The sequence below is a fragment of the Hyaena hyaena genome, unplaced genomic scaffold (assembly GCF_003009895.1).
Source record: "Hyaena hyaena isolate Hyena2069 unplaced genomic scaffold, ASM300989v1 scaffold_550, whole genome shotgun sequence".
NCBI classification, from domain to species: Eukaryota; Metazoa; Chordata; class Mammalia; order Carnivora; family Hyaenidae; genus Hyaena; species Hyaena hyaena.
The window spans coordinates 1,274,551-1,297,721 of NW_024081182.1; the positions used below are offsets into that span (position 1 = coordinate 1,274,551).

The 23,171-nt window shown below is 44.2% G+C and overlaps 1 protein-coding gene and 1 long non-coding RNA gene across 3 annotated transcripts in view; one reads left to right on the forward strand and one right to left on the reverse strand.

The window, feature by feature from the left end:
• GPR139 (G protein-coupled receptor 139) overlaps window positions 1-14,350 on the reverse strand; it is a 36,881-nt gene extending 22,531 nt beyond the window's left edge. The window contains exon 1 of the mRNA XM_039255912.1: window positions 14,227-14,350. Coding sequence (XP_039111843.1) covers window positions 14,227-14,350 — 124 coding nt within the window. The remainder of the gene's footprint in view (window positions 1-14,226) is intronic.
• The window catches only part of LOC120247852, a 134,034-nt gene that overhangs the window by 102,259 nt on the left and 8,604 nt on the right, over window positions 1-23,171 (forward strand). The window contains exons 2-3 of one of the 2 annotated variants that reach the window (XR_005532426.1): window positions 388-471; window positions 6,471-6,556. This is a non-coding gene — a long non-coding RNA (uncharacterized LOC120247852). Of the gene's footprint in view, window positions 1-387; window positions 472-6,470; window positions 6,557-23,171 lie in introns of those variants that run through there. The other variant, XR_005532427.1, reaches the window with a different exon arrangement.

Below are 23,171 nucleotides of genomic sequence, written 5' to 3' on the forward strand. Positions count from 1 at the left end.
ACCTACTCATCTAATGCATCCATCCATCCACCCACCCACCCATCCACCCACCTACCCACCCACCTATCCACCTATGCATTCAGTATTTGCTAAGCCCCCTACCATGTGCCAAGGACCCCCAGAGGGTACTGGCATCATGGAGATGACTCAGATCCCCTGTCTACTGTCAGGGATTCAAAACCTAACTCAGATTTTTGATGCCCCCAGGCAAAGATAAGTTTGAGGTCCCACAGGAATTTAAATGCTTCACCCCCACCCCTGTTATAGAACTTGTCATATCATGTTATGATTATTGACTTGCCTTTCTACCCATCTAGAGTGTGAGTTCTTTAAGGGCAGGAGCCATGTCATGTTTATGTTTGTCTTTTGTTCATCTTTATCCCCTAGAACTCCTGGCACAAAGTATGAAATGAAATGAAATCCAGCCTCATGAAATGGAGCCAGATCTTTAACACAGCCTAAGGAGTCCAGGTGGGGATCTGATAGGAAATCCTTGCTTAAGAAAAAAAAAAAAAAACTGTATTTAAAACCTACCATGTGCCAGGTACGTTGTCATGTGTGTTCCCCTCAACAAGGAGTGCATCCTTGTTATTTATCCTCATTTTACAGATATGGAGATAGGCATTCAGGAAGATTAACTGCACATAGATGGAAAGTCCAGTGGATCTCTAACCCAGGTTTTCACCAACTTCCCTTCTTGCAGGAAAGCTTTTAGTGTGGCTGGAAAGAGTAGATGAGGCTAAAAGTGTGATGGTATAAATGGATATGGGATATGTGTATGTGTGTATTAAATTCAAGGAAGGCAGTAAGACGGCAAATTTAAAATCCTGTAGGATCAAGGTAGGGAAAAGAAGTGAGAGAAACAGGCCAGGTATATGTATTTATACGTATATATAAAACTTTTGTGCTAGGGGCACCATAGAGAAGGTGGGGACTCTGATGAACTGGATAGCACAAGCGCCATCTAAAGGAGGCTATGGCTGGTTGGTTCTAGGCACTTAGTGACAGGGGAAGCTAAGTTTTTCCAGCCTTTGAAATTTTCCAAGACTCATGAGAAATCTGAATTTTTATGAGATTGCCTCTGAGTGTTAATAGGCAAGGTACTGCTTTTTAAGAAAACCTTCCATAGGCTTCTTTCACATTCCAGGGTGTCTGAGTTTCTGGTTGGTTGTTGGCTGTTGCCTGGCTATGACCCCCCAAGTCCTGGCCTCTTCAGGAGGTTATATGAAGGTGGTTGAGAAGGGTGTTAACCAGCATGTATATGAATAGAATTTTGAGGAAATTATTCAGTACTGATAGTGATTAAAGAAAAAAAAAGTCCTCTTTTTTCTCAGAGCCATTTGGCCAGAAGGTCTAACACTGAGAAGATTCAAGAAGCAAACTACCATTTTCTTTCCTCTTCCATGAGCATTCTCTGCCCATTTTCAGGATGTCCTTGGAGTCTTCACCTCAATCTTGGGGGCATTACTTCCTTCTTCCTATCATACCTTGGGTCATTAGAACTGAATGCAGTCGTGGTAACAATGTCTCTACCATGCCAGCCAGAACTCAATCCTGTTCATTTGTCAAATGACAGTGCTGAAGGTGACCCTTTTATTCTTGTCCAGACACTTGCTTTCTCTCTGGTCAGGACTCTCACAACTGACAGCTGGATCATTAGCAGGACTTGCCCACTGCCACAACCAAGATGATAGCTCTCTGTTATTCTGTGGGCGCTTTGCCACGGTGCCCGGAGAGCCAGGCACAGATGTCCTTGATATCTGAGGACATTGTTAGTTTATTCACTACACGTGTCTGATGCTGTTTCACTTGGACACCGAGGTGATGGAGGATGGGGTGGGAGTAGGATTGGAGAGGCTGTGAACATGACCCTTGACCCATACTCCTGCTATGCGCCAGGCACTGTGTTGGGCACTCTACAGGTATTGCTAACTCTCTCCTCCTGGAAACCACAGATTGTTCACACTGCAACAGCTTCCTCTTCTTGCAGCTTCCCTCCTAAACCACCTTCCGTCTGTTTTTTGTTTTTTGTTTTTTGTTTTTTTTTCCACAGCAGCCAGAGAGACCTTTGAAAAACTCACATTAGGTCATGTCCCCCACTTAAAAAGCTCCCGTCTCTTCTTGCAAATCCAGATCCCTCAACTATGGACCAAAAGGCCCCCACAATCCAGCCAGTGCCCACCTTTTCTCTTCATCTCCTGTTACTCTCCCTCTTGCTCACTGAATTCCAGACATGTAAGTCTGCCTTGACTCTATCTCCTTCCCACCTCTGAGCCTCTACCCTGTGGGGTCCCTCTGCTGGTATGCCCTTTCCCTGCACTTCCTGTGGCTGTCTCCTTCTCATCATTCCAATCTTAGTCTGGACATCAGCTTTTGGGAGAGCCCCTTCCTGACCACCCTATCTAATATAGTTCCCTATTTCTTTACCACGTTGTTTTCCTAATAGCATGTATCAAAATGTCAAAGAGTGTTGTGTGTGCATTTGTTTACTTGTTTACCACTTGTCTCCCTGGTAGAATGAAAGGAATGCCACATATATATGCTAAGTAAATAAAGTTGTTATCACCCCCATTCTCACATGAGGAAACGGAAACTGAGGCTCCAGGAAGGGTAAATTACCTGCCTAAGACCTCACAGCTAGCAAAGTTGCAGTGCTGGGATTCAAACCCCCAGGTATGCCCAATTCCTAAGCCAGTGTTACTTTCCTGATGCCTTTCAGCCAGGACAGGTGGTGTTCTGGAAGGGTCCTGGGTGTGGAGGGCGGACATGATATGGGAGACAGGCACTGTGAGGGGCAAGAGTGTGGGCCTGTGATTCCTTTAAGGAATGCCTATCCTTTCCCTCTTTATAGCACGAGCCACTCTGGAGTTCTCTCTTCAGTCACTGCTTCATTCTGATACCTTACAGGGAAGCCACTGCTTTTCGTTCAAGAGGCAGATGATGGTTCTTGGCAGCAGCTCTATGGAGCTGAACCATGGTGGTGAGGGTCAGAATGCTAAAAGCAAAAGGCTATAGCAAGGACAAAATCACCAGACCATTCTATACCTTTGACTGTGGGAGGGGTATGTGTGTGTGTGTGTGCACGCACGTGCATATCTCTCTGTGTGTATCCCTGGGGGTGTACATCTCTGTGTGTATGTCTGTGTGTTTGCCTGTCTGTGCATCTGTGTGTCTATGTGGTATCTGTATATGTGCTTGTGTATGTCTGTTTGTGCACGTGTGTGTGCGCGCGCATTTCTGTGTGTGTGTGTGTACATGTCTCTCTGTTTGGGTCTGTGGCTAGTCCCTCCTGTGAAGTGATGTGGTGGATAGTTTTCATGGAAGTTAGCTGAAAATTATAAGAAATGTCTGTGGTGGAAAAGCAATTGCCCCAGGTCTCAGCTGCCAAATATTCTGGTGTATGAGAGGGGGAAAGAAAGGAAATCACTGGTGGATACCAGAAGTTGAAAGGAGTCAGTACTGTAGAATGTGTTCTCCCAATTCAGGGTCACTTTGTGTGGCTTCTTAAAGCTCTGGCTTCCTGTTTCCTCTGCTTACATCTCATGCCCTCTTCTCTTCCTGTCCTCAGGCCACCTTTGGCACTCCAGACTTGCCCTCTTTCTGTTCCTTCATGCTGCTCCAGTCCCCTCTTGCCTAAGAGTCATCGTGAAGCCTGTCCCCCTCACCTCTTCTTTCCATTCTTTGCTTTCTCAGTCTTAAGGTTCTAGGTCTTCCCCACTAGGGCAAGTCCCCCCACAAAAAGCTCTTTTATCACCCTCTCCTTCATGTTCTTCTCACATGGGACTATGTACATTTATTCAGGTTTCTGGTTATGCTCGTTTTCCCCACATGAACACACAGACATTGAGTGGTTCTTTTTAGACTTGCCATGAGCCTGCTATAGCTCCTGGTACTTGTCAGTGCCAGGCACATGAATGGAGGGAGGGAGGGATAAGTGAATCACTAAATGCAGATTTGCCTAATTGTGCTTCCTGGTTTCTTGTCTCATCCTTCCTTGCCATGGGGTGAAATGAAAAACATATATTTGGGTTGAAAGTCCCAACTCTCACTGTAGTTCATCTGATCATAACTTTTACTCAAGAGGAGCCCAAGTCATTCACCTTCCACTTGATAGAAAAGCAAAGATCCTGGGTTATCCGTACTTAGAAGTCCCCTCCAGTGGGATCCAAAGTAGCCACATCCTCCCCATGCCCTGACCGTCCTTTCCTTACATTTCTCTTGGTGGGGTACAGATGACAGGTCTGTCCCTGTTGCAATGGCCAAAGCACACTGGATTCAGAATCTAGAAGATTTGGGGTCACGATCATACCTGATGAGCTGTGTAACCTCAGGGAAATTTCTTGTCCTCTCTAGGGTTTCAGTTTTCGTATTAAGAGCATTGTACTAGATCAGAGCTCCCCAGATTTTAGTGATTGCCCCACCAGTGTTATGATTTTTGCCATATTCTTGTGTTTTCTGTGCTGTTACTAACATTTTGTTTTAAAGTGATTTGTCTTTTTGCTCCCTAATTTATACTTTATACCGCTGTCCAATATAAATGTAATGTGAGCCACATATGCAATCTCAGTTTTTCTAGCAGCCACATTAACAAAATAAGAAACAGGTGAAATTAATTTTAACAATGTATTTTATTTAACTGTGTTCATCCAAAAATGTAATCAATATAAATTATTGATGAGATATTTAATTTTTTTCATACTAAATTTCCAAAGTTGGTCATGTATTTCACATTCTGAGCACATTTCTCTAAGGATGCTAAATTTTTCAGTGGAAATCCTGATCTCTCTTTAGATGTCAAAAAATACACAGTTGAAAAGAGTAGATTCACATACCCAAGTTGTTCCAGTATTCAGTTATTTTCCAATAACTGAATCAAGTATCAGGGCTTAATTGTAAATGAATCGAAATGAAATTGAATGAAAAAATCAGTTCCTCAGTTGTGTTAGTCAAATGTCAAGTGCTCAATAGCCACATGAGTTTGCTGGTTACTATATTGGACAGCATGGATATTTAGCAACCCTGGATCCCAAACCCACCTCTCTGTTGCAAACAGAAGATGGCCTTAAACATAAATATAATGACAATATAATGGTGACATTAAATTTTAGCTAGATACTGCTGCTTGCCAAAGCTGAGCTCTAGGCCTGCTCTGTGTCTGTTAAAAAGGTTTAGCACATGTGAAGAGGTGTTAAAGACACACTAGCACCAAGATGAGACTTTCCCTTTCATAGAATCAGAAGGGTTGAGAAAAATGAAAAGGGATTAAATAATGATGCAACCTTGTGCCACCTAAAATAATCCTACATCAAACAACAGTAACAACAACAACAAAATGGCCCCAAATCTAGATGATTACTCTGAGTTCTAAAGTTCCACAGCCTGTTTCTCCTTTACTCCTATCACTTTGCTTCCTCAAGAGATCACCAGCAGTGTAATTTTTATAAAAAGAGAACTAAGTTAGAGTTGGGAAAGTAAGTTCTGGTTTAGACTCTGCCATTCCTAGCTCTGCAACATTGGCTAAGGTCTCAGTTTCCTCATGTTATAAAATGATAGTGCATTCATTAAAAAAGAGTGGCCACGGAGTGGCAGACACTGGGGCCCCTGCTAGCCATGTATTGCTTCATTTTGTCTGTTCATACACCCTGTGAAAAAGGCACTGTTCTACCCATTCTGCAGAGAGCAGCATTGATGCTCAGAGAGGTTTAAGCAACTTGCCAGAGCCTCACCACTAGGAAGTCACAGGATGGAACTTGAATCCAGGTCACTGGGGGACCATGAGCCCATATCCTAATCCACCATGCTGTCAGGTCCTAAGGGCTCTTCCCACTTACAAAAAAACAAAACAAAACAAAAAAAAGGTGGATTTGTGTTCCAGGACATTGTTAACATGAAATTTGTGGTACTGTTTGGAGCTCTTCTAGTCATGCCAAACCCCTGGTTTCCTGAGTTGGCATTTTTTTTTACTCATGTATATCTTTGGGTCTTCCTCTCTTTTATTCCTTACTCCTCCCCCTAGCTTCTTGTTTTTATTCTCCACACACTGTGACCCCGTTGGCATTTCTTGGTGCCTCTTAAAGCTTCATCCACTCTGGAGTTTGTGAATGTCAGCCTGGTGGGCTGTATCAAGTCTGAAGATATGTTTGGTTTGGCTTATGCAGTGCTGACTTGAATAATATTTTTTTAAAAATGTTTGAGTTAGTTGTCAACATTGAAACATTGGAATATTCCATATAAAAATCTGGATTTGTAGATTTTTGGGAGAATTTGGCAACACTACATTGGCTGGAGAGCTGAGTGGTGGTTGTACTTTCTAACCTCCTCCAGTCCCCACTCCTCTCTATTGTCTGTTACCCCCATCCCTCGTGATCTAGCCCAAGTGTCACTTGTCAGCTGTCATGGTGTGTATGTGTTGCCATTTTCTTATAATAAAGCTGGACAGCAGTAATGAGTATCACTCTGTTTATTTCTAGCTATGTGACCATGGGCATCTCATCATTCTCATCTGAAAAATGGACATGATAAGTATGCATACCTCAAAAGAGCATTAAGGGAATTATATGAGCTGGTGTCTGTAAAATGCTTTGAAGAATACCTAGTACATAGTAAGTGCGACAAACACGCAAGCAGTTGTTAAGAGGAGAGTGCAGTCGTTTTGGTACATCTCTTTCTATCACTGAGGGAGAATTAGACCAAAAGAGCCACATGTTTTCAGAAAAACAGCAGGGAAGCATGATTCTTTGAGTAAGTGAAGTATTTCTTAAAACTGGGCCACTTTATTTATGCTGACTGCCCCTAGTAGGTATTTGAATTTAAGACACCTGCCCTTCCCTGCACCAGCATTTCATGGCACCCTCTGCAGGGTTGGCATCTCCTATCAGCATTGCCCACAAAGTTCACATCACATGGAGGTTCAATGGCAGGATCTGTGTTCACTTCCCTGCCTCGCTTCTCTTTATGATCCTGGCTACAGTGTGCAAGGCAGTCTTCTGGGGGCTTGTCAGTCCCTTTATCAACTTTAGCTGAAGAAGGTTTCATGTTCTGGACTCAAAGTATTTCTGGAGGTTTCACTGAACCACACGCAACTCTCTGAGAAATACAAATTCCATAGGCTTATAATGGAATTGATTGCTTAATCCATTGGATAATTCTTTCTTAGTTTGCCAGGGCAAGGAGTTTCATTCCTGGTGGGTGCACTTTGAGTGGAATTGTACATTTACAGGAAAGACCTATGTGTAAAGCAATGTATGGCTTCAGGAGATTTAGCAGGCCTGTTGACATGTTAGACAGTAAAAACAATGCCGGGTACTCATTGAGCTCCTACAGTGTTTGAGGGATTGTGAGAAGCCTTTGTGTATTTTATTTTGGATTAACACAACAACAATGCAGGGCACAGAAGGTTAATAACACTTACTGAACTCTTACTCCATAACAAGGGCAAACATGTGCCAAGAATGGTGCTAAGCATTTTTACATTTTCATTTAATCCTCACAACAACCCAATGAGATAGGTATTACTATGGTCCCATCTCATTGATGAGGCCGAGACTCAGAGAGAGTGAGAAATTGGCTCAAGATCACAGACTAGTAAGTAGGGAAGCTAGGATTCAAACCCATGAAGTCTGACATAAGAGACCCCTTCCTTAAGTGCTGAACTTGGCTAATTATCTTCTTATAAATGAAAACTGGGGCTCAGAGGTGGAGTCTTATATCTGAGATCACACAACAAACATGGGTAAGATACAGGGTCCAAATCCATGTCCATTCAGTTCCAATGCAATGCATATTATATGCAACCTCAAAAGCAGAAATTATACATGGGATGATTACAGAAATCATGCAGGGGCAAGAACAACAAAGCTACTGTTCTGGACCCCAGCAAGGCAGTCCGGCCAGCCTCCAGCATAGCTACTTCATTGATCAACGCTTGTGTCCCATTTATGAGCCATGTCTCCAACTGAGCTATACAAGCAAAGCCCAAGTCTCTCAGGCCTCTGACAGGCCCACACAGTGAGTTATTGCCAGAGCCAAGCCCGGAATCCAGGACTCCTCATGCAGTGTTCTTTCCTCCACTGTTATAACAGGGATCCTAAGGTCAAATGTGCACAAAGAGGGGCCATACAGGTTACAGAGAACAGTAAGGTACTGCGTGTAGGGACTTTCACATTAGGGTACTCATATGCTTTTGAAAGGGGCAGCCATTAAATTATGGTACAGATACACAATGGGATACTATGCAGCTTCATAAAAAAATGAAAAAGCTTTAATATACCATGATGAATGATTAATATATCAGTGAAAAAAGAGCAAGAGGGAGGACAGAGTGTATAATGTGCTCATTTTGAGGACAGTAAAAAAAAAAAAAAAGGAAGAGTCGACATTCTGTATTCATACGTGCTCATATATAAACTAAAATACTCTGAAAGAACAAATAAGAAACCTAGATATTGGTGAACTAGTTACCTGTGTAGTAGTGATGATGGGATGGATTTAGGAATTGATGAGCAGGGGAAATGGATGGGAGGGAGATTTTGCAATGTGTGCCTTTTTATATTACTAGGTTTTTGAATAATGTGAATGTCATTGCCTGTTTAATGCACATATGTGCATGCACATGTGTACACACACACACACACACACACACACACACATACACACACCAAAAAACAGCTACAAAGGAAAGTAGTCCATTCCTCATCCACAGCCAATCTTCTGGGAATATGAGCCTAATGTTAGTTCCTCTGGGTTTTTAAGAAAATTTGAAAGTCTATTTTTTTTAATTCCAATTTTTAGTTTCAAATTATTCATTGCTAATATATAGAAATACAATAGGTTTTTGCATATTAACAGTGTGTCCTACAAACATGGTAAACTCCTTATTAGTTCTTAGGAGCTTTTATTGTGCAGAGTCTTTGTGATTTTCTTTGAAGACAATTAGATCATTTGTGAATAGAAATAGTTTAATTTCTTCCTTCTAGTATACCTTTTTTAAACAATTTAAAAAATTTTACTGTTTTATTTATTTCTGAGAGAGAGAGAGAGAGAGTGTGAGCAGGGGAGAGTCAGAGAGGGAGGGAGATACAGAATCTGAAGCAGGCTCCAGACTCTGAGCTGTCAGTACAGAGCCTGACGCGGGGCTGAAACCCACCAGCTATGAGATCATAGCTGAGCTGAAGTCGGACACCCAACCGACTAAGCCAGGCACCCCTTAAACAATTTTTTAAGTTTGTTTATTTATTTTGAGAGAGTGTGCAAATGAGTGAGGGGCAGAAAGAGAGAATCCCAAGAAGGCTCTGCACTGTCAGTGTAGAGTCCAACTTGAGGCTTGAACTCAGGAACTGTGAGATCATGACCTGAGCTGAAATCAAGAACCAGACGTTCAACTGACTGGACTGCCCAGGTGCCACTGTCCAGTATACCTTTTTATTTCTTTTTCTTTCCTGGCTAGAACTTGCAGTATGATGTTGAATTAGAGTAGCAAGAATAGATATCCTTGCCTTGTTCTAGATCTTAGAGAGGAAACGTTCCATATTTTATCAAATGTGATACTACCTATAGGTTACTTATTGATGCCCTTTATCAGATTAAAGAAGTTCTCTAGTTTAATGAATGTTTATCATAAGTGGATGTTGAATTTTGTTGAATACTTTTTTTATATCTACTGAGAAGATCACATGGATTTCCTTTTTTAGGTTTTTTAATACAGTGGATCACACTGAATGATTTTCAAATGTTGAGCTGCCTTTACATTCTTGGGATAAACCCAACTTTATCTTGGTTTATTATCATTCTTATATATTCCTGAGTTAGATTTGGAATAATTTGTTGAGGATTTTTTGTGTCTATGTTCATGGGGAATATTGGTTGGTAGTTTTCTTATAATGTCTTTGGCTTTGCTATTAGGGTAAAGCTGGTATCATAAAACAAGTTGAGAATTTTCCCTTAATTTTCCTAATTTTTAAATGATGGAAAAATGACTTATGGAATGTTTACTGTGTGGCAGACATTGTGTTAAATCTATAACCCACTGAATTTTCACAGCAGCTCTATGAGGTATGTGCCGTTATTATCATCATCCCATTTTACAAATGCGGGAACTGAGGCCTGAGGCACAGAGTACTAAAAGTCACTTGTCTAAGGTTACACAGCTTATAAATAGCAAAGCTAGGACTCAAACCCCAGAGGTCTATCTCCAGACCTTGTACTCTTAACCTGTTTACTACATTTTCTTGAAAGGTGTTTATAGGTTCTCGAAAGAGAACGATCTGAGGGCTCAGTCCAGCTTGCTGGTCTCCCATTTTCCCACCTCTTGTTAGCAACACCTATAACTACCATGTGTCAAAGCACTGTCTATCTGCCAGGTGACAGACTCATCATCTCCATTCTGCACCGACTCTCACAGGCAGATATTCCAGTCCTCACATGGCAGTTCCAGAAATGTGCCTATCTGCTTGACTGTGTGTGGTGTCAGGCTGTCGTCTTCCTTACCTTGTCTCCCGTAACATCCCTGGTGCCTCTTAGAAGGTAAAATTTAAAAAATATCTTTCATTTCGCAGTTTAATTTCGTGCTGCTCCTGCCTTATCAGCCAGGCTCACCCGTCCTCTCTGCCGCTCTGTTCCCTCAGGCATCAGGCTCATCTCTTCTTCCTGTACTGCCTTCTGCTTTGGACCATCTTGTCCCACTTGGCCCCATCAGGGCCCCCAACTATACCTTGTTATCTTCACTGGCTTATTGTATGCATTTGGAAAAGCTAGAAACATCTTGCTTACGTAAAAGGAAAAGAAAAGAGATGTAGTTTTAGGAACAGCTGGGACACCAATGTTCTCCACTGAGCACACAGCATGAAGGACAGGGGTTAGTTAAAAGAACTTCCTGGCAATAATGAAGGCACTGTGGTACAATGGAAAGAGCAGGTGTTTACACACTGGTTTGACTGTGTCACTGTGGACAGGATGCCCCATTTCTCTGAACCTTAGTTTGCTCATCTGTAAAATGGGTTCAGGGACATGTGCAGGTCATAGAGATGTGGTGAGGGTTAAGTCCAGTTACCTAAGCATTCATTTAGCATAGCAAAAGATCCCATTCATAAAAGGCACTAATAAGTGCTTTCCTCAGTCCAGGCACTGTGCTAAGCCATTGTTATATAGATGATCTTACTTAATATACGTTATCTGTGTGGGTAGTAGGTACTGCTGTTACCCCCATTTTATAAGTGGGGAAAATTGTGGTACAGAAAGGTTAAGAATTCTTAAATGGCAGAGCTCTGTCCATACTTCACACTAGGACTCCCTGGTCCCACTCTAAAGCAGTTAAGTTAGATTGAGGTGATTTCTAGAGGCAGGGGATTGGGCCACATGGCTTTTCCCAAGCTCTTCCTTTCATTCTAGAGACTGAAGGTGGTAAGAAACATCTGTGCCTTCTCCTAGTTTCTAGCTCCCCTGTTGCCAAACAGCCACTCCCTATCCACCCCTCAGTTTTTACCCATGTTTCCAATCACCACTGTGAGAATTTGGAAATGGGGGTGAGTCCACTGCCAGGAAAAATGATTCAATTAAGATCTCAGTTTTCAACAGTATTACCAAGCTCTGTGGTCTGTTACTTCACACCCAGCATAGCTGTGCATCCTGGTCAGTAGCAGGGTAATGAGGGTTTGCTAATTGCCAGTGGCTGAGGGTGGGGAGGGGAATACTGTAGTGAGCTCAGCAGGAGGGATAAGGCGCTGAGCTAAGTGCTTTTCTTATGCACTCCCAGTCCCTTCTATGGATCCCATGCCAAGCAGCTCCCCTCCTTACAATCAGATCAGCTTCATGATGACCACAACTGCAGTGTCACAGCAGCAATCAGTCAGTTTGTGGTGTGGCAGGTACTGAGCTGAGCACTTAACCTGCACCATCATCTTCATGAACGTCTTTACTTCTTGCCATTATTCCAGGAGGTAGCTGCTGTCCTAATGCCTGTTTTACAGATGTGAAAACTGAGGCACAGAGACACAGAAGGTCCACACATTAACAACCAGTTCTGCTTCATTCTACAGTATGCATTCTTAGTCAGTAGGACATAATTGCCTGCCCTTACGTTTCTAAGAGAATGACTTAAGGATTTCACTTTTGAACCACCTTGCAAGCAGTTAAGAAAACACTTATCAAGCCATCGTCTTCCTGCAAGCCTGCCCTCTTCAGTCATCCTTTTCCAGAATGCTTGGTCTTTCTTCATCTACCACAAGCTCCACTTGTGAGCTCCTTGAGTCCCTTAGGCACCTCTTTAGCACTTGACACACAGTAGGTAGTTGCAACTTTTAGTCGAGCATAAGAACCTGTCAATGCCCTCCAAGTTCTCATCCAATCCCTCTCTCTTTGTCTCCTAACCCTGGGCTCAGCCTTGATGAGCCTGTGCCTGGCACTGCCTGGCACACAATAGGTGCCAGTGTTATGGGTCAGGAAGACCCTATCTGGCATAGATAGGGGTTATGTTGTGAAGATGTGAGGTAACTTGTTTTCTACCCTGAGGTGTTTGAAGGTCTCACCTTTCCCCTGTTTTGCTCATCATGTCCTTGCTCTGGGCCCTTGGAGCCTCCCCACCTTTATGTCTCTGTCCCTTAAAGGGTTTTCAGAAGGAAAGCCTGAGAGAGTGGCTTCTTTAGTCAGCACAGGAGATGGAGGGGTGAAGGTGGAGGGTTCAGACAATTCTGATGTGAGAGCCGAAGGGAAAACGGGGTGGCTATCACTTCTCTGGTTGGTTCAGCAAGTGTTATCAATAACCAACCTCGAAAACTCACTCCCTAAAAGCTCTGGGGGAGGCTCAGGAGGGCTGACTGGGAGGTGGGGACTGGACTGAAATCAATTCCTGCTCAAGGTAATTATAGGACACGTGCTGCTGCCCCAGCAGGGCGAATCAGAGGTTGAGCGTCTCTCCCAGGGCAGCCAGAATGATTAGTTAGTAATAAAAACCTCATCACTCGCTGGGGGAGAGGCTTGGTGATTGTAAACTTATGCTTTCTCTTTCCTCCCAAAATTTGGGAGGGGGGATTTATATAAACAACCTTATCAGGGGCCCTGACCACCAAGTTGAATGTTTTGAAACGGAAATCTCAGAAAGGCTCTCAGAAATCCAGCTCCCAAGTTCCCAGGATGCGGAATGACAGAGTAGATGATGCTGTGATTCTAGGCTGTACGTTGCATTTTTTTTCTTTCTGTTTCCTTTTGTCTCTCTCGTCTGCTTGTAGTGATCTTTAGGAATCTTTCTGCCATATAGATTGTCTCAGGGACTGTCTGGACGAAGGGGTTATCTCAAGCTGGAGCCCCAGGAGCCCCATCCCCCTCTCTCACAAACAGCAAGTACCGCCCCCCCCCCGGCCCCCCAGCCCCAAGCAGCTCAGCTCTCTTCAGGAATTCAGCACAAGTCTCAGCCACACTTTGGAGAGGACACTAAGATGTGGGACCAGGCAGACATCTGCAGCAGTCATCAGCTGCCCAGGATGGATGGACAGGGAGGCAAAGCCAGGGGGCAAGGCATGTCCTCAAGGAGACTGTGACCCCCTGAAGTGGCAGCCTCTGAAGCCCGTGGGTATCTCTGGACCCTTACCCTGGCCAAGGCATAGTCCCAGACCTACCCTGACTCTTCCCAGCCTCCCTGGAGACCCTTTCCTCGCTTAGAGGGTCACAAGGGCTCATCCCTTGCTCCATCCCAGCAGCCCCAGAGAGAGTGCTGGGCATCAGAATCTCTGGTTTCACCTCAAATCAGCGGTCCGGGAGAGGGGCAGAGGTTTTCTCGGGCTAGAGTGGACATGGGGGTTCATGGGAGAAGTGAAGACCCTACAAAGCTGTCTGTCAGGAAGTGCAGTCAAGTCACACACACACAGCCCCCACTGGACACCCTCAAGGATGCGGATCCCTTCAGATGTGCATGCAAATACTCGAATCCACACGCACACTCACACCAACACATACACCATTCCCATCACCTACCACGTACGCTACACACACACCACACCACACCACACCACACCACACACACACACCCCCACACACCCGAGTCCCCGCCAGGCCACAGCAACTTCCTTTCCCCCCAGTCTGGAAATGTCCGCAGTTGCCCTAATTGCCCTTAAGGCTTAAACTTTTTCAGAGGGGGTGCCAGGGATCACAGGAGGATGTCTAGGCCTGGGGGGTTCTAGGCAGGGTCGCTCCGCACTTGGGACTCCCAGCTTCCTCCCTCTCCCCCATGCTCCTCACCTGGTAAACCGAGGCACAGCAAGAGGCTGTAGTAGACCACAGGCATGAAGCCCAAGCCGCAGGCAGAGCCGGGGGACCAGGACAACGAGCTGTTGGCTACGAGGTGGGCGTGCGTGTGCTCCATGAGCTCACCCCTAGCTCCCCTCGTCTCCGCGCCCGGCCTGCCAGCCCTGCTCTGGACGCCGGTTCGGTGGCGGCGGCTGCGGAGGCAGCAGCTGGAGCAGCAGCGCCTCTCTTTCCGCAGGACTTGCTTCTACCTTTGGTCGTGGTCCCCTTAGCTTCCTCTGCACCTGCCTGCCTGGAGTCCTGGCACGGCAGTCACGTAGGGCACAGGGTGCTGGGCACAGGGACTCGGGAGGGGCTCCCAGAGCCAGTTCGTGCGTCTCCCACCTCGGACCCGCTCGGCTCCCGCCTCTGAGACCGGGAGCTGGGACACTGCTCCCCGCAGCCAATCAGCAGCTGCCTGGACACAGATGATGGGGCGAGGGGGATGCATGGGAGGAGGGGGTCCCAGCTGCTTCTCACAGCTCCAATTTGAGGAGAAGAGCGAGACCTGGGAACCCTAGAGGAAGACCAGGGTGGGAACAAGCTACCCCTTCTCCACCCCCTGTGGGAGGGGCGTGGTGTGGGTGGGACCCGCTTCTTCAGCAGCGGCTCCGTACTCCTCCAGCGTGTCCTCAGTTTGCCTTGCTCGATTCTCCTCCCAGTCACTTTTCTTCCCCCTTGTCAGTGCTCTGAGTCCATCTCCATGTAGGGATTCTCCAGCCGGGGCATCGGAGGGTGGGGGTGGCGGGTGGGGGTGGGGAGGAGACTGTCAAAGCGAGGATGCTCCAGGTTTGTCAGTTCTCCTGGGCCTGAGGAGTATGCGTGTGTCTAGGTGCCTGTGTTGATTCTGGGGAAGGCCAGAGGTGCACTGTCCCTGAGCTGGAGTACCTATGAAGAGGATGCAGGCTGGCTAAGAGAAGCTTGCCACAGAGACCTTCTGTCAAGAGTAAGATGTTGCGTTCACTCACACACACACTCACCCACACTTACACAAAGACACACAATACACAGTCATGCAGGAGCACACACACATTCTCACAGGCACGTGGAGACCCTCTCATCCCTCAGTGAGACACGTGAAAACAAAAGAGCACCCTAATCAACATGCATAAAGGTCACATGCACATGACAACCCAGACACACACAAACCCACGTGGGCATCATATGGGGGTGGTCTAGTGTTTGAAAGTTGTGTGAAGTATAGGAGAGTTAAGCAGGTGGGAACTGGGAAGTCTTGGAAATTTGTGGCTAATAGACACCCCCATTTCTCCTTAGTGTAGGAGGGTGGAGAGTGCCCAGGGTAGCTCTTCTAGAGGCCACAACAGATTTAGGTAGGGAGAGAAATCAGGGCTCAAGACAGCATGCTTGAGAGTTAGATTCTGCAGAAATAGGAGGAGAAGCATTTCCAGGGGGATCAGTGCAAGAGCATGTGATGAATTCATAGAAGTCTAAGACCTCTCTCTCTGCTTCCTAACCCCTTTCCACCCACATCCATTCCTGGGGAGAAGGAACTGATGGGGCTCTCCCCAGCCTCTTTCAGGTCTCTCAAGATGGAGGAGACCCCTGCTTCTCATGACCAGCAAGGGGCATGTGTCCAGTACCCATAGTTGTTAGGGGCTTTCCAAGGCAGGTGTTGAGGGTGGAGGTGGTGGTAAACTACAATGCATTCAAGGCCAGGCATTCTGTGTAAGGGAGGGATCTGCTGGGTCTGGCTAGGTCTGTGATGAATAAGGGGGTTTGTGCTCCCCTCAAGGGACAGAGTATTACAAAGAGTCATGTGGGCCCAGTGAGCACAGGTCTGATACCTCAAGCCAAGTTCGATATTGAAATTTTGTTGTGAACTCTATCATTTAAATGTGACTACCCTAAACAAAAACAAAACAAAAACACCAGTGTTGATAAACAAAGCAGTACCATTGCAGAAGTTCAATACATAATCGTTCAAAACTCTAGATTAGATTTGTCTACAGGCAACACAACTGATGAGAAGCTGGAGCTGGGAGAGGGAGTGTATATGGTGTGACTAAGTGCCCCAGTCTATTCAGGGATCTCTCAACATTGTGAATCAAGGATAATGCCTCAGGGCTTTGCACTGTCTGTTCCGTATGACTGCAGTGCCCTTTCTCCAGAAAGCTGTATTAACCTGCTTCATCACCTTCTTTAAGTCTTTCTCAATCAGTCCTATTTAAAATTGAAATCTCCACTCCTACCCTCCCAAATGCTCACTTCCTCTGCCCCTCCCCTGCTTATTTTTTCTCTGTAGTCCTTAGCACCATGGTCATACCATATACAGTTTATTTAATTAGTTTCTTCCTTATCTATTTCCCCTCTTAGAGAGTCAGGGCCTTTTGTCTTTTTTATTCACAGTTGCATCACCAGTCTCTACATAGTGCCTGCAAGTTGCAGATTCTCATTAAACATTGAGAGAATGAAGGGCCCTAGCAGTCACTGACCTAGGACAGCCAGGGCATGGGGAGATGAGTTTATGTTTGCTTGTCTTTGCCAGCCAGAGTGTCAGAACATTGGATACTGTGAGGGTTGTGGGGCTCAATCTCAGTTTTAGCATGTAATTATCATGTCTGATTAGCCACTCTAAAAATAATTTGTGTGGTTTGGATTCTCGGGATCTAGTTGGAAACTCTTTATAAAACTAGAAACTTGGCTGGGCTTAGGAACAGGGCTACATGGGGAAATCTTGATGGGCCTTATTTTTTCTAAGGCTCTATTTCCCCATCTGTAAAATGAGATGAAGGAAACCAGGTATGTCTTGTTCCAGGGATGCTGAGCAGGTGGGTTAGACTAGAAGAACTTTAAGGTCCTAGCTCAGGCTTTACATTTACTGAGCTTTAATGGGTGATGATCAGAACTGGCTGCGTCATTGCAGGGCCTAATGCAAAAATAAAAATACATGGCCCCTTGTTCAAAAATTAAGAATTTGGGGGCAGCAGAGCATTAAACCAGGCTGAGAGCCCTTTTAAGTATGGGGCCCTGTGTGGCTGTACAGGTCACAACACCCATGAAGCCAGTCCTGCGTAAGGTACAGAGGTAGGAAATAAAAGATACATTTGCTGGGGGTTTATGATGAGACAGCTGTGTCTTAATTCATTACATCCACACGCTAACACTATTAGCTCAATTTTACAGGTGAGGAAACCAAGGTATAGAGAAGTTTAGTAAGTTGCTCAGGGCTGCCTGGCTGGGATTAGGTCCAAGGCTGTCTGGCTCCAGAGCCAGTGCTGGAACCACTTCTACTTAGTGGAAGGACAGATATACAACAGGAAACTGTCACACTGTAATGCACACTGTAATGCAGGCACTGTGACTCTAGGGCAAGGACTTCATTTGCCTTATCCGCTGTATCCCCAGTGCCAAAAACATACCTAGTGCCAGGTGGATGTCCAGAAATAAATCTTAAAAATTAAATTTTTTAAAATGTTTATATATTATTGAGAGACAGAGAGGGTTGTGTAACTAACACAACTTAGAGTTGGTAACGCAACGGGAGTGGTGGGGACTGTAACAAACAAGTAAGTGTGCACTTGTACTGAGTTCTGGGTATGAAGTTATTTTAAGAAGTTGACATGGTGTCTGATTTCTTGGATCTTAAGTACAAGACCTAGGCATGAATCAATCCATTGAAAACACACACACACACATACACACACACACACACACACACACACACACTTCTAAAACTTGGATAAGTCCTATAAAGAAAAAGTCAAACGAATGAGGGTACCTGTGCCAGTGAGATCTGATGTGGTCTGGCAATCAGTGAAGACTTCTCTTGGGAAGTGATATTTGAATCTGAGATAAGAAGTAAAGGATGAGTAAGGGTTAATTAGGTAAAGGGATATGTGGCTCCGGGTGAGAGGAGCATCTCAGAGAAGGACTCTTTGAAGAACTGGAAGACCAAGGAGGCTAGGATGCATTGAGTGGGGTGAGTGCATGGAGCTGGACATGGTTAGAGAATGGGAAGGCCTTGTAGGCTTTGTTGGGGAATTTGGTCTTTAGCCGTGAGTTTTAAGCAGAGGAGTACCATGATTAGATTTCATTTTAAAATATTTGCTTTGTCAGGGAGGTGGACAATTGATGGAAGGGAGGCAAGAATGGAGGTGGGAAGACAAGTGATGAGGCTGTCAAGTTGGACCTGTGAGAAATGATGGTGGCTTAGACTAGGGTGATATTGATGATGGGGTGGACTGCATCCCAGAAGCTAGGGGAGTGACTGCATGGAGGGAGAGAGAGAGGGAGACAGAGAGAGACCCAGAGAGACAGACAGGAGAAGAAAAAAAGAGAAACAGAGATGCGGAGAGAGGCACAGAGAGTACAGATAAATAGACTGGTAGGGAGAGGAACACACACATTGATTATGATTGAGATTGTTCTGGATGGGAAGGTTGGTGAAAAGGGTTTGGAGCTCCCTAGGACCACTCTGGTGACCTGCTCTGTCCCCTGTGTCCCATAAGAGTTTAACTTGTCCTCTGTTTTCTCGTCACTTTACAAGGCTCCTTTTTTTTTTAAATTTTTATTTTAATGTTAATTTATTTTTGATAGAGAAAGAGACAAAGAGAGACAGAGAACAAGTGGGGGAGGGGCAGAGAGAGAAGGAGATACAGAATCTGAAGCAGGCTCCAGGCTCTAAGCTGTCAGCAAAGAGCCCAAGCTCAAACTCGTATTGTGTGAGATTGTGACCTGAGCTGAAGTTGGACACTCAACTGAATGAGCCACCCAGGTACCCTACAAGGCTCATCTTAAGGGTCACCTTGTCCTCCAAGCTTCTCCAAGTCCCCTGGCACCTCCCTGACACTGAGGCCCATCTTTTATTTTATACTTGTTACCGGTACTTCCTGCATTCACATCACCTTGTGGGCAGGTTAAGTTTCCCTCCTTTTTGAATTTTCAGTGCAAGACCTAACTGTAGCATAACTTAATAGTTGAGGCCTTGAACCCAGACTTGGATATGAATCCCATAATAACTATTAGCCAGGATTCTTTTTATTGAAATGAATAGAAAAAAAGCCCAAACTATTTATTTTTTATTTTTTAAAGCTTATTTATTTATTTCTTGAGAGAAGAGAGGGAGAGAGAGAGAGAAAAGGAGAGAGAGAGGAAGAAGACAAGCAGTGGAGGGGCAGAAAGAGAAGGGGACAGAGGATCCAAAGCACACTCTTTTTTGACAGCAGAGAGCCCAGTGTGGGGCATCAACTCAGAAACTGTGAGATCATGACTTTAGCCAAAGTCAGACGCTTAACCGACTGAGCCACCCAAGTGCACCAAACTATTTAGTTTTTTTAAAGGAATGTATTAATTCATAACTGAAAAATACAGAAGTTTGCTGGACTTTAGGCCTGTCTGGATCCAGAAGCATAAATTACCTGTCCCTTTCTACCTTGGGGCTCTACTTTGCTTTGGATTAGCTACATTCTTAAGCAGCTTCTTATAGCATCATAAAAAAGATGGACACTAGCACACCAGCATCTCTGGATTTATCCTATTGGATAAATAATCTGAGCTGAAAGAAAATTTCAAGGAGAGTCGTGGGGAAGGCTCTCAATGGACCAATGGGACCCATGTGCCCATCTCAGAGCAACTCACCATTTGAACTGGATTTCTGTAGGCAACCAGCACTGCATTGTTTGGCCACGTGGGGCTCATGGGCTCTGTGATAGAGCTAAAAGAAGCGATCAATTCTTCCCAAACCACATGGATTATGAGAGGATGTGGACCATTTATTCAAAAGTACCTTGTGATTCTTTAACAGGAGGAATGAGAGTAGATGCTGGGCAGGCAAAACCAACACATGTCTGCAAGCTGAGTTCAGCCCATATGCTGATCCTCTGTTAGAGATAGGTCATATGTTTTATTTAATTTTCAGTCATCTATTTAATTAAAAATAGACTTTATTTATAAACAGAAAGAAAGAATATACTTTTTTTAGGGCATTTTTATATTCACAGCAAAATTGAGTGTGAAGTATAGAGATTCCATAAAACTTCTGCCTGCATACGTACACAGGCCTCCTCATTATCAGTGTCCCCCAGCAGACTGGTACATTTGTCACAATGGATGACACATCATTGTCACCTAGAGCCCATCATTTACAGTAGGGTTCGCTCTTGGTATTGTACTTTCTGTGGGTTTGGACAAATATGTAAGAACATGGGTCCTCTATTATAGCATCATAAAGAGTATTTTCACTGCCCTAAAAATCCTCTGTGCCTCACTCATTCATCCTTCCCTTTCCGTAATCCCTGTGTTTTATTTTTTATGTCAGAAATATCTTCTGCATGTACCATAAGCAAATACTGAACTCTAGTTAGTGATGTGCATGCTGAAGCTCTGAGGTGACATGATACACTGTGAAGTGTATCAAAAAGTCAGATGGATTGATGAGTAGGTATGTGTTAACCCAGGAAGATATTAATAGTAGATTCTAGGTCATGGGTATATGAGTTTTCACTGTAAACTTCTTTCAGTTTTTATGTATCCTTGAAAATTTTCATAGTAAAATATAGGAAAAAATATCTTGTGTACTGTGTCTTGGGCACATAGATTATCACAAGTGATTGTCAAAACCATCATCTTCTGGTGGTATTGCAATTGTTTACAATTTCAGCCTTGGGAGTTGCTGCAAAAGACAATTTCTTCCCTGCTATTAGGCTGTCAAAATAGTATCTGACATTTCCCCTGATGTTCTTGGTTCTCCACTGACCTTGGCCAGCTTTGCTAGAGCTTTTACCAGTTTGTCTTTGTCTATAGGCTCTTGTTCACTTTCCAATAAGAACTGTAGCATTGTGTTTCTCTGCTGTGTTTGTTTTACTCCACATGCATGGCTTGTGGTTGAGGGCATCTTGGTGAGCTGCTGAGAATCCATCCGTTCCAGTGCTTCCTGTAACAACCATTCACTACAGTTCCTTGAGGGGCATATCACTTCTCATAGAATTTGGATAAAGTCTTGTTGCTTGCCACTGACCTGTTAAGGTGGTCAGGGACTGCCATAGAGCAGGAAGAGAATATTTCCGTAGTTGCATATCTTTCTCCCCTGAAGACCAGTGGGGGAAGAAAGGGTCCAAGTTGCATGTGGGAAAATTTCATCAAAAGGTGAACAATAATGGAGGATGAGGTGAAGGAAACAGGACCCTCTGCCTAAAAGGAAGAGGGTCAGGCAAGAGTTGGGGCATGTATCTTTGTATGTATACGTGTCTTATGTGTATGCACCTGTGTGGCAGATTGAAGGAGGTATAATTGACCAGGAGGTTGAAGCATAAGGAAAGCAGTCTTTTCTCTTTGATTCAGAGACCCAGGAGACTCAGGAGTATCGTTTAAGACTCTGCTTCTGTTATGTTACCCGACAAGAGTGAGTTGGGGGAGAGAATAGAGGAAAGGGACAAAAAGAGCAGGGGTGGGGAGAAGGGGTGGAAGAGAAGAGAGAGAGGAGATGGAAGAAAGAAATAAAACCACTTTCACAAAACTCTCTCCTATCAGCTATCAGGTAGGGAAACATGTAATGGTGAAAAGTAGGAAAAAAAAAAAGTCATAATCTCTGAGTTGTAGTTATTTCATATTCAGGAGCTATACAGAATCTTATTCCCCTTCTCAGCAGGTTTGATTTCCTTTTGGAGAGCGATCTTTACCTGGTGTGGTCTCAGAAGGAGAGCAGATTCTGGTACTTGCCACTCATTTACAGAAACAGATGGGGCCAGATCCTCTGGCTCAGGACTGTCATGGGTTGGAAGGCAGGTGTTCTAAACTTGGTCAGTAGATTCTGTCTTCTGGGGCTCAGAAGCTTGAATAAGTGAAACAAGGGCAGGAGAAGAGTTTGGATTTCATTCGTCTCCATGAGGACTGCCTGGCAGGACTCTCCTGCTCTGGAGCCATTCTTGTGGTTCTTGTTTCCTGCCTGTTCTCAGACCTATGGCTCCTGGTTTCCCTGTGAGCCCTTGAGTACCTTGTCACTCCTAAGTTCATAGCATCATTATTCATAATCACCAGGATGTGGCCTTAATGTCCATCCATTGGTGAATAGATGAAGAAAATATATTATATACATACAATGGAATATTATTCAGCCTTAGAAAGAAGGGAATTCTGCTAAATGTGACAACACGGATAAGCCTTGAGGACATTATGCTGAGTGAGATAAGCCTGTCACAGAAAGACAAATAACTATATGATTCTACTTACATGAAGTATCTAAAATAGCCAAACTCATGGAAGAAGAGTAGAATGGTGATTGCCAGGGTCTGGGGTGGGGGATGAAGAGTTGCTACTCAAGGAACATAAAGCTTCAGTTATGCAAGATGAATAAGTTCTTGAAATCTTACCTTTAACATCATGCCTATAGTTAATAGTATTGCATTATACACTTACAATCTCGTTAAAAGGGTAGATCTTATGTTAAACCTTCTTACAACAATTTTTAAAAGTCCAAAAAACAAAGATAGTCTAGATAAGGCTCTGTAGAGAAGTCAGGAGTACTTCTAAAAAAAAAATAAAAAAAAAAAACCCTCCCATTTATTTAAGTTAGAGAAGGATTCTGTTCCTAGCAAATCAAGGGCGTTCATCCATCCACCAGTGATCTTTGTTGTCATTACAGTAACACTTCAAAACTGATGGAGCTTTACTCTTAACAAATATAGCCATATACACCATTTTATTTTAATCTTCCTTATTATCTGTGTGAAGCAGTTAGAGCTTAATTAGCTTATTTTACATATAGGAAATCTATGGCCTGGAGACAGCAAGCAAAGTGCCCACATGATTACCTAGTGTTTGAGAATTGTGATACCCACAGAGATGATTCTATCCAATTCCTGTATTTTACAGAGGAGAGAATTGAGGTCCAGGGAGGTTAAGTGAGGTGCCCATAGTCACACACTGCATTGATACCATAGCTT